This window comes from Pleurodeles waltl, chromosome 5, assembly GCF_031143425.1.
Source record: "Pleurodeles waltl isolate 20211129_DDA chromosome 5, aPleWal1.hap1.20221129, whole genome shotgun sequence".
Taxonomy (NCBI): Eukaryota; Metazoa; Chordata; class Amphibia; order Caudata; family Salamandridae; genus Pleurodeles; species Pleurodeles waltl.
The window spans coordinates 283,172,604-283,184,195 of record NC_090444.1 but is presented as its reverse complement, the minus strand read 5'-3'; the positions used below and the strand labels follow the sequence as shown (position 1 = coordinate 283,184,195).

At 43.8% G+C, this 11,592-nt stretch overlaps 1 protein-coding gene across 1 annotated transcript in view; it reads right to left on the bottom strand.

Moving 5' to 3' along the window:
* Positions 1 to 3,335: 3,335 nt before the first annotated feature.
* CRIPT (CXXC repeat containing interactor of PDZ3 domain) overlaps positions 3,336 to 11,592 on the bottom strand; it is a 69,414-nt gene continuing 61,157 nt past the window's right edge. The window contains exon 5 of the mRNA XM_069234022.1: positions 3,336 to 5,177. Coding sequence (XP_069090123.1) covers positions 5,113 to 5,177 — 65 coding nt within the window. The 3' untranslated portion in view covers positions 3,336 to 5,112. The remainder of the gene's footprint in view (positions 5,178 to 11,592) is intronic.

Below are 11,592 nucleotides of genomic sequence, written 5' to 3'. Positions count from 1 at the left end.
CCAACTTCCTCTTCCCAGTCCCATTCCCCTCAACCCCAACCTATCTCAAGCACACAGGCAGACGAGCATGCACACTAGACAACACACAAGAGTGGCACAGGCAAACACAAGCACCACACATCATCCCACAGGCACTCACACAAACACCATCCAGATGCAGACATACCGACATCCACTGCCTCCACTGTGCCCCCCTCCTCCTCCTCCTCCTCCTCCATGTCCCTCCCAGTTGCGTCTACTCACTCCTGCATGCACTACACCATCATCCACTCCACTCCCAAACCTTCTCCCTCTTCCCGCCAGTGTCCCTAAGAAGATTTTCCTCTCCACCACTGACCTCTTCCCTACCCCTCTCCCCCCGTCCTGCACATCTGGCTAGGGTGGCAAAAACCCAGGCAAGCACCTCAGCCACCCAGTCCACGTAACCAGTAGTCTCCACACCCACTCGTGGTGGGAAAGGATCCAGGGCACCAGACATCCTCAGAGAAAGTGTGCCTGTCCCAAGTACTGCCCGGAAGGGCAAGGAGCCTGCCCCAAGTGCTGCCAGGAAGGGCAAGGAGCATGCCCAAAGTGCTGCCAAGAAGGGCAAGGAGCATGCCCAAAGTGCTGCCAGGAAGGGCATGGAGCATGCCCAAAGTGCTGCCAGGAAGGGCAAGGGGCCTGCACCAGCAGGCAGGAAGGAAAAGGGCCCTGGTGCAGGAACTCAATCAGAGCCCCCACCACCAACCATGGTTCTGCAGCCATCTGAGGCTGCAGGGGATGGACTGGAGCTTCCCCTACCACCACCAGCAGTAGCAGGACTGCCACCACCAGCAGTGGGCAGCCGTCTGAGGCTGCAGGGGATGGGCTGGATCTTCCCCCCCACCACCAGCAGCAGCGCCACCTCCAGTAGTGGGCAGCCGCCTGAGGTTGCAGGGGATGGGCGGAGCTTCCCTCCACCACCAGCACCGCCACCACCACCACCAGTGAGCAGCCATCCGAGGGAGGGTCTGGAGCCTCCTCCCCCAGCGGCTGCAGCAGCACCACTACCACCACTGAGCAGCAGTCACCTCCGGCAGACTCCATGGGCTGCTGTACGGCCTGCCCCCTGAAAATCCTGTGGGAATGACACCCAGCTGAGAGACTGTGACCTGGCACTCCCCAGGAACAGAAGCCCAGGGCACGATGCCCCCTCCAGAACCAGTGGGCAAGTCACCCACTTGAGAGACTGTGGCCTTGCACTCCCCAGGACCAAGCACAGGGCATGTTGCCCCCTCCAGAGCATGTGGGCAAGTCACCCACTTGAGAGACTGTGGCCTTGCACTCCCCGGGACCAAGCACAGGGCATGTTGTCCCCTCCAGGACCAGTGGTGTTGTTCCATCTGCCGGCTGAGGTGCCCCTCGTCCCCCTGAGGTGCCTCCCTATTTTCCAACTGATGCCCCTGCAGTGTTCTCTCAGTGTTGGTGCAGGTGACAAGTGGGGCCTTGGACTATGGCCTGTGCCCTGTGGCCACACAATATGGACTGGGCAGTATCCCTTGAACTGTACATGTGTATATGCCATTAGTTTGATTTTCAGTATTTCTACTGCATTTATATTATAACACTCACTTTTCATCAATTCCTGTAGTCCTTGCATTATTCCTGAGAGGTATAGGGTAAATCTGTTTTATTACTGCATTTGATTATGTGTATGGTGTGGGGAGGGGGTGGTGGTGCACGTGTCACTGTCTTTTTCCTCCCCCTCTCCCCTGTGTGCCAGGCGGCTGTACTCACCGTGATGGTCTTCGCCGTCGTTGGTGTTCGTGGTGGAGCAGCAGGTAAAATAGCACGGGGAAGATCTAAAGTTCAGGCTCCAAGGTGGCGTGGTTGTTCCCTGTGTCTCCAAAGGTGAGTCCTTTTCCTTCTGTGATGTGTTTCTGCCAGGCTTTTGATGTCATTGGTACCACCCCGGAAAAGGTGGCCGATTGATGTGTCATAATATGGTGGGCGGAACATTGACTTCTGCCTGCCTGTAGGTGGCTACCGCTGTAGTGGCTGTTGTTTCCGCCCTGGCGGTCGGTGCGGTAGTTACCGCCAGCCTGTTGGCGGGTTTACCGCCATTTCAGCACCGACCGCCAGGGTTGTAATGAGGGCCTAAAAGTCTACAGCAGTAGCAATAAAGACACATCTGTTTATTTCTGTGTAGCGTAAACCATGAGCACATTTCCAATGTGCTATCACATCAGGAAACAGAATCATGTAATAAGCGGATGTATTCAACTATTGATTGCATAGATGAAAAAGTGCAAGATCGCCTGCTGCTGTCCACCACTCTGAAGGGTCTCAGAGGTGCACTGTTTGTGCCTGCCCCACATCTTTTACTTTTAACACATTTCGCAACTATGGTGTGTTAAGTCAGCAGCCATCAGCCGGTGCTGTTTAAAACGTATTAACCCAGGAGATGAAGCCCGATGTTAAAGCACCTATAGCGGTGATACTACCACAAAAACACTTTGAGGGAAGTGCTCAGGCTTGGTGCATGTTCAAAGTGCCTTGCTAAGCCAGGAACCATCAGCCGATGTCGTAAACACAGAATAATCCAGGAGATAAAGCATGATTTTAAAGTGTCTACTGTAGTCATACTGACCCAAAAACAAACACACTTTGAGAAAAGTACTCTTGCTCAGTGCACGTTCAGAGAGCCTTGCTAAGGTGGCAAACATCAGCCTATGTTGTACAAAACTTAACCCAGGAGATGAAGTACAATGTTAAAGCGCCTACTTCAGTCATACTACCACAAAAACAATCACACTTTGAGGAATGTGCTCATGATCGGTGCATGTTCAGTGTGCCTTGAAAATCTATGCCATGGAATGGCAGAAGACAGGCAGCTGAGAGAGGGTGCTGAGAGCCCACAAAGACCAAAAGTGACCATGTTAACAGCCCGATATATAGCTAAACTGAGAGCAAGAATGCTTTGCAAATGAAAAAGGAAGCTTCCCTGAACAAGAGCAGGAAACGAAGAAAAGAAAGTCCCCTAAAGACCAGATAAACAGGACAAAGTGTAATTTTACAGTAGTTTGTCGCTGCTCCCAAAGAGAAAAAGGAGGAACAAAAACATCACGACTGACCACTAGCAAGGAAGGATTTTTAAATGACAATGAAATGAGCAAATGAAATGCCTTTAAGCCCACAGTAAGTACAGGTATACACGAGGATGTACGCTTATGTTCAACCTAAAAAGGAACCGAAAAGATAGAGCTGCAAGTGGAGTGTTTAGACACATAAAACAGGAAATCTGGGATGATGCGCAATTCACTCGCCTGATGATGACAATGGAATGCAATTTGACAAAATTTACACATTAAAGTTAATAAAATAGAGGAATTTTTTAATAACAATACAATATAATTCAACCTATAATAAAACATACTTTTGGTAAATGCACTTAAGAAGATAAAAGTAATCTTGTTGCAAGTAAATAGATGCTGATGAGTTTGTTTTCTTGTCAAATCAGTGTCTTAAATTGTATTCAGTTTATGGCTAAAAAATGTAATTAGATATGCAATAAACATGAGCAAGGCAGACCTTCAAGAAAGTAAAGATGTGCTTGCTAGCGGAATTATAGCTTTCAGAAAATAAGTTCATGCAAAATACTTTCACAATCCTCTTAGCCACAATAAGTGATGAGAAAAAAAAAGTCCACCAACCCCAAGGCAAAGACACATAGATATGTGCCAATCACATCCTATCTTCTTGTATGCAGACAAAATGCCATCTCTCACTCAAGTGACACTCCACACACCTAACCCTTGCTGTGTGAGCAAAAAGGAAAAGCAGCCCCCACTGCCAAGACATCCAATAGATAAAAGGGGCTGATCTATCTTCAAAGTGTAGATTGGGTACATACGAAGTGCAAAGTTTTGAGTGCCAGGCAAACTAATATAAAGGAGGCTGACCCAAAGCTTCCTTGCTCTATTTATAAGATGTATTGAAAAGTAATCACTTTTGAAATTACATAGGCCTCACAATGGAACTAAAACTAACTTGAGGCCAGACCTAAAAAGGAAGACAGCATTATGTTGTGTTGAACAATGAGCTGAACCCTGCCATTGCAAAGGAAATGCCCAAAATGCGGGACCTGTTGTGTTCTTTTTTACAAGACAAAAGTCCAGTCCAGGTAATACACTAACACATAGTCATTTTTAGAGTAAAGCACTCAATTCATTGTTAAGGTTGACACAATATCCCTGTCTGAAATTGCAATATATTTGGTTGCTGTGGGATACATAGAACAAAGGCTAGAACAGTTTCTCATGTGATAACCCTGAAAATTAATTGCACCCTTGATATTGTGAAAACTCATGCCTTTACGACAGACCTGCATTTCTTTCAGAGTCGCTTATGAACACTGGGGAAACTGGAAAGGTGATTGTCAACTAAACTAATATCCAAATCTGGCTTCTTAGACAAAGAAAGCAAAGGACACCATAATGCCAATTAGAATCCAAACATTAATGTGGAAAGCAAAAACAGGATGGTCTTTAGATTTCATATTAAATACATGTAATGCTAAACTCCTCAAATTTTGTTTAGAAAACAAGTAGGCTTTCATAAGATTGGTTGATATTTATTAATTGTGCTACACAAAAATGTGGCAATAATGGGTCCTAAGACGTGCAATATAATTACTGATTATTCTTAAAAAAAATAAAAATAAAAAATAAAAAAATCGACAGAATGTAAAGTATGGCCGTATACAACATGGCATTGTGGATACAGTTCACAAGAAACACTGCATATTCAGCTTCAAACCAAACAGTTTCCAATGAGTGTTCGTTAGAAGGTTATGATGGCAAATAAACAATTTCGATGTGCCCCATTCTCTCCACAAATGGACCCTGTACCATCTGTAGCATATCTTTCACTGAAAAAAAGGTAATTAGGCGACAAAAGAATGAATAACAGCAGAATCCGCTTTTTCGTTTAAGGAACACTTAAAACCAAGGAAAGTCTCAACAAACCCTTTAAAAGGTGCACTGTCAGCGTTTTCTATTGCAATACATTTACATAACACATAGTTTACGCATTCAGCCAGCCTCATCCATGAAGTGTACATTCTACAAAGCAAATATGGTTAAACACTGATGATTAAACTGAAGTTTGCTTGTAATTTTTAGTTTCCAAAACTTTTTTCCCACACATTGAGCAGATACCTAAAAGAAAGAAAAAAATGATAATGTAAGAACAACTTAGATATGATTGCATTTACTAGTACATAGTTAACCATTCCATTAAACAGAATCATGTATTTATGGGATCAATATTCACGATGTATGGGATATTTGTAAAGCACAACATCTGCAATTTGTATGGTCTATTGGCAATGGAGATTGACAGAGCAAAAATGAGCCCTGCAGCGTATTACACTTGTGCCTCACTGTCTGCATTCCAAAGCTATTGCAAGGGCCTGACTATGTCTGTACAAAAGAAACTAACCTGTTTTGATATATGTCTCAGATCCAGCATGCCAAATATTCACCACAGTGACTTTATTTAACAGGGTTTGTGTGCCATATTAGTAATTATTTCATACAGATAGGCTACAACTGACATTCACAAAATTCTTTCAATAAGTTCATTTATAATACTTCAGAGTCTCAAATGAAAGCTCCTTGTGGTTCAGTCAATTTAAAATGGTTCTTTATTTACATACCAGATTATTGAACAGAACATTAAAACAACAGCCAATGCTTTTCACTCTCCCAACACAAAAGAGGTTCTTAAGTGCTAAAATGAAATTCCAATCAAGTTTTGCCTAATAGTCAGTAGGAGACACCAAAACATGAGCCCCGCTGAAAGCTGTATTGCTTAAGTTTCTGCACTGATACTGAAAGGTGTAACCAAAAATGTAAGTGGTATACAAGTGTCCCAGGTCAGTGCATGTCCCAGTGCTATCAACATGAGCTAATTTCACAACCACAGCAGGTCAAAATATTAAGGGACAGATGTACGAAGCATTTTTCCAGTCGCAAAGGGGCCGATTCGCAGAATTGGCCCGTTTGAGACTAGAAAAATGCTTTTTGGGATGTACAAAGCCCAAACTGCGATTCGGTAACTTGTCACCGAATAGCTGTTTGGGTTTTGCGATTCTGTATTAGGAAGGGGCGTGTCAAAGGCGTCCCTTCCTAATACCGAATCTAAATGGTATGTATGATTGATTTGTGACTGTGAATGCGGTCGCAAAACAATCGCAGTTAGCACCAATTTCAAATTGGTGCTAACCCATTTGCAAAAGGGAAGGGGTCCTTCCATGGGACCCCTTCCCCTTTGTAAATGCATGTGAAAACATTTTTCCATTTTTGTTTTCGAAATGCATTCCTTTAAGGAAAACGAGCTGCATAAAAAAAAAATAAAAAAAAAAAAAAGCAATACTGCTTTATTTCAAAGCAGTCACAGACACAGTGGTCTGCTCCAGCAGGCCACCATCACTGTGAGTGCCGCCATTCCCAATGGGGTCACAAATTGCGACCTACCTCATGAATATTTATGGGGTAGTTCATTTGGGACCCCATTGCGAATCGCAGACAGTGTCATTGACACTGTTGTACATCCAGTTTTGGGACTTACAAATTGTGAGTCGTTAAGACTCGCAGTTCGTGAGTCGCAAAACCGGATCTTTGTACATGTGGCCCTAAGTACCTTAATAGCAATCTGTAACAATGTATCAAACAGAGGGTCTACAATAACGTAGAGAATAGGCGAGGCATATGAAATAAACACTTGTCCTGACAATGTGCCATCTGCACACAAGCATGCAAGGAGGCACTGTAGACCAAAACTGGAAAATCATACTTTTCTTCTATTCCATATAATGCAACATGCAATATTACTTTTTGGTTCAGACTCACTTAACCCCTGGATTTTTTGTTTTTTACCACTAAGTTTTGACTACTACTGAGAGTACATCTCACTTAGTTTCACTCACTGTAAATTCTGTGAAAACGGACTAAGAGTGCTAGCCGCCAGCATCTGCCTTTTACAACAAGGGCCTTTGCTGCACAGCTGGGTAAAAGGCTCTAGGCTAAGTGCACATGTGTACAGACAGAGCTTGTGAGACTACTGACTTGCTCAGCATCTGAGAACAGGTAGCTTGTTGCAGAAGACACAATTTTGGGTTTGGGGCTAACTTGGTGTAGGTCTTATAATGTGAGTGGACATTTACAATGTAGGTCTGTAGTGTTTCACTATAAAAAAAAAAAATGTGCTTTACTGTATTATGCATTATGGGGGAAATCTGCACCAAAGTACAGTTTTGCCCTTCTTAGGTCTTGCGACTCAGGTGATGTACCAATCCTAAGCTAAAAATGGACCCGGAGTGTAGATCCAAAGCCACTTGTGTGGTATCTATACTCATGCTGGAATGTCAAGAACTGTCATATTTCTCTGACTGATCTTTCAGTCTAAGGTTCATGGCTTTTTGTTCCCCTTTGTGGGCCAATTTAATTACTCTGCTGGCCAGCAGGAGCATCAATAGCCTTCCAACAAAATAGGGCCATTTGACTGTTCCAAGACCTAGGAAAGGAAGGGATGAGATCAGGATCTGCATGTGATAATTACTTTTCACAATACACTTAGCCTGAGAAGACTATTTCCACAGAAACAAAGGGAAAAGGGCAAAACTATGGAGCCAAGCAGAGAAGAGGCTCACCTTTGAAGTTTTGGAGGGAAGAGACAAGGCAGCTGTGGCCATGTTTTATTGTCCTAGTATGCTTTGGATGAGAATTTGGACATAGGCAGAATGAAATGTCATCCCAGGAATGAACAGTCCGAATCTGTGGGAAGCGACATTAAAGGGATGCCCAACTGAAATACAGAAGACACCTGCACCCCCGCTGCGAGGGTCGATTCAAAAACTTGTGACCTCATATGGCACCAAGGGACTAGGATTTGTTTCTGCAGGGCCAGTGTCTCTGTTACCACTATACCCTCTGGGAAATCGTAGTTGGAACGACCTACTGGACAGGACCCTGAAAAGATCCCCTGGATCTTATGCGGACTGGTCCTCTGCATGAAGGGAGAGCAGAAAAAAAAAGCTCCCCAAAGATTAAATGATCTTAGAGACCAAAAGGCTAAAAAATAACAGTCTTGATGGCTAGAGCTTACTGCAAAAGCAAAATGAAGCAAAATGACAGCCCCCATGATATCTGGCTAAAGGTGGCCTGAAAAAAACGGAGGAAGAGCTGTGCACCCAGGGGATAAAGTCTGGCTGGATGAGAGTCGTGTCCCTTTGCAGCATTTAAAAAACATCCCCATAGCAGGTCAAGGCATTACCAAGGGGGCAGATTAGGGCTAATGCAAAGAGGGAGCATGCATTGGGGGCCTCCTCAAAGAGTGAGTTTCTACCATGGGGCCCCCAGTTCCCAGAGACCGAGGCACATATGCAAAGTATAAGCGTCATGTGAAAGCTCTTGCCCTCGAGGGACCCCCGTCTCCGTGGAGATTGAAGGAGCTTGCTATTGCACCCAAGTGTTGCTCAGTGCCCTCCCCTGCTCTACATAATTGTGTCTGGGGCAGCGGGAAACACCCAGCACAGTCTTCCCCACCCATGTGTCCTAGAATGCAGGCAGAAGAGAAGAATGAAAGCTGGCTCTTAAAACACTCCATGGAACTGGCCATGCTGCGTGAGACTGAGCTTCAAGTGCGTCCCAAAGTCCCTGACATTTTGAAAAAAAGGAAAAGGAAAAAGAAGAAGAATCAGTGGGAAGCTGCTTCAGTCCAGAAAAAATATAACATTGCTGCTCCAACTAAAATATGCATGACTCAGCAGGAACACCAACAACAGTTTTATGGAATGTTATGAGGGCTGCCACATGTGTAACAAACGTTTACCCTACTGTTGCCCTAAGTCTTCCAGGGAGGAGACATGGATGACACCCAGAAGAGGTTTGTTTTAATTTCAAGCACTCCTGGAGTTAGTGTTTTTTGCACAAAGGCTCTGGAATGCAGGAACATAAGACTGTACTTGCCGGATGGTAAAACTGGAAGAAAAATCTTGATAAATTGAAGCTGCATAGCATGGTCCTGCTACATGGGATGAGAAATACACTTTCGACAATGATCTTCCTCCATTACTCTTGAATGTTCAACAAGATTGAAAAGTACCTTCACAGATGGAGAAATGTATACATTTCAGGATGGGCAGAGTGAAGGTAATCAAGCAAAATGTCCTACCCAGACTACTACACCTTTTTAAGCCACTTCTGGTTAAATTCCATGAGAGAGTTGTAAAATCCCAACAACAATCTATAGATCATTTTATTTAGTCAGGGAAGAAAGTATGTGTTTCAAAGAAATCAATGAGGGCTTCTAGGAAGTTCGGCTGGCAGAGTCTTCCAAATATACAAACAATACTATCAGGTGGCCCAACTCAGAATACTTTTGGAATGGTCACTATACCAACCCAAACGCAACTGGGTCCACAAACAGCAGTAGTGGGTCAGGCCCCTGGGCTTTACCCTGGCTTCTTAAACACATAATGCCCCCCAGTTTGCTACTACTATGAGATCCTCAAGTCTATATTAGATATTTGGGACTCGCTCACCAGAAACTGAAGACTGATAACCTCCTTATCCCCTTCCACCCCATAACAGGGTAATGTGGACTTTTTACCAGGGACTGGCTAGGGTGTATTCTCCTGATGGGCTGAGGGTGGAAATAGGATGCTGCATGACCTATTTAAGGGCAGAAATGTCAATGACTTCAATCATTGAAAGCAAGATTTTAAAGTCGAGGAAACCAAATTCATGTCAGGCTCATGATATTGTGGCATGTATTGCCTGATTAAAACAGTTGTATGGAACAAAAGACGGACTGTGTTGGCGAGATTGTGGTCAGAAATTAGATGTAATGCCCGTGTGGTGGTCTTGTGCCCCATTGTTTTTATAAAGAGATCCTCACTCACTTTAGGGGGGTGATAAGTTACCTACTGTAGCCAAATGCCAGAACTATTTTCCTTGGTCTTAGACCCACAGGAACTGTTAACATGGCAAAAGCAGATTGGAGACTAACTGCAAACAGGCTCCTGGCCACAAAACCACTTTTACCACTGAGAAGTTCTCATCAATCTCAACGATGAGGGAGTGGGTTAGTAAGCTTTGCATGATGCTCGCTATGGAGAAGCTGACATGGTAGGACAGTCAGTTGAATACACTGGTAGATTACTTGACAGGCAGGGTCGTAGTCTATGGCTTTCTTAGTTTCCTAGATTTTGGGGTCACTTCAAGTAACAGCCTAATGGGAGAGGACAACTGCATGCTTTGTAGTTATTAAAGAGAAAGAGGATGCACTACTGTAATACTAACAGAATGTGCACAAAGATGGTCATGCTCCCAGAGTAATTGCCGTGAGGAAGGTGGGAGGGGAAAGGATGGGGCAGAGGGTCTTTATAAAAGCTTCCTTTCTGTAAAGCGAAGCATTGTTAATGTTTTATGTTTGACCACAGAAATTCAGCAAGTTCTATATGAATGTTTTAACATCAAAATGTGGAACAAATTAGTTGGCAAAAATAAAACGGAAGGCTCATGCACATAGTTTATTGAAATTAGTATGGTTTATTGACAATGACTAAAGTGGTAGGATGAAACAAAATGGTCAGTTACCTGTAGGACTATTTTTGCAGCTTAAAGACTTTCTGCATTCACATGCTGTGTAATCTTCTGCCAGCTAGTGGTTGGGACCAAAATTGTCTCTGTTTCCTCTTTTTTTAAGTGGGTATCATTTTCAATCATCTGGTGCTATGCTCCTCCTTCAGAGACTTCAGACATATGCGCCGGATGCTTCAGTGCATCGTCCTCATTTTCAGATTCTCTTTTCTGGTATTATTCTCTGTTTAGTAACTTCCTTTGTTGCTTGATTTCTATTTTTCCCCTCTGTTGCAAATTCCACACTTGTTTTCTGAAGGAGGTGTGAGGGTCACATGTAAAGCTAGAAAGTCTTCAAGGTGCAAAACTATTCGTACAGGTACGTAACCATTTCATTTGTAGTGTGAATACATACTGTGCACAGAATATGTAGCAGTTTTCTCATGTCACACAGGAGGTTGGTGGAGAATTTGTTCGTTATTTTATTTGTCAACAGGTGCTTCAGTAATTTTTGTTCCATCTGTGCCTCTCTGCTAGCGTAGATGTTCGCAGAATAATGTTTGGTGAAAGTGTGCACGGAGGACCACGTAGCTGCTATGCAGATGTTGTTCATTCAGACTTTGGCTTCGAAGGCGAGTGTTGCACCCTTCTTTCTCATGGAATACACTTAGTGTTTTCTTTAGTGTCACCCCTGCACTGTGTGACATCTTTGTATTGTTTGAACTATCCACCTTTAAATATTCCCTTTTGAAACTGGTGTTCGCCTGGTTGTTATGATAATAGAGAAGAAGAAACGTCTTTCAGATCGCTTTGGTTTCCTATGTGTATTACATGACAGCCCCTATGATGTCCAGTTTGGGGAGTGTTCTGCATGAGACCTTGGTTGCTGGAAGAAAGCTGGTAGCTTTATTGTCTGATTACCAAGGAAATGAGAAACTAAATTGGATATGAAATTGTGATTAGTTTGCATTAATATCCTTTCCTTGTG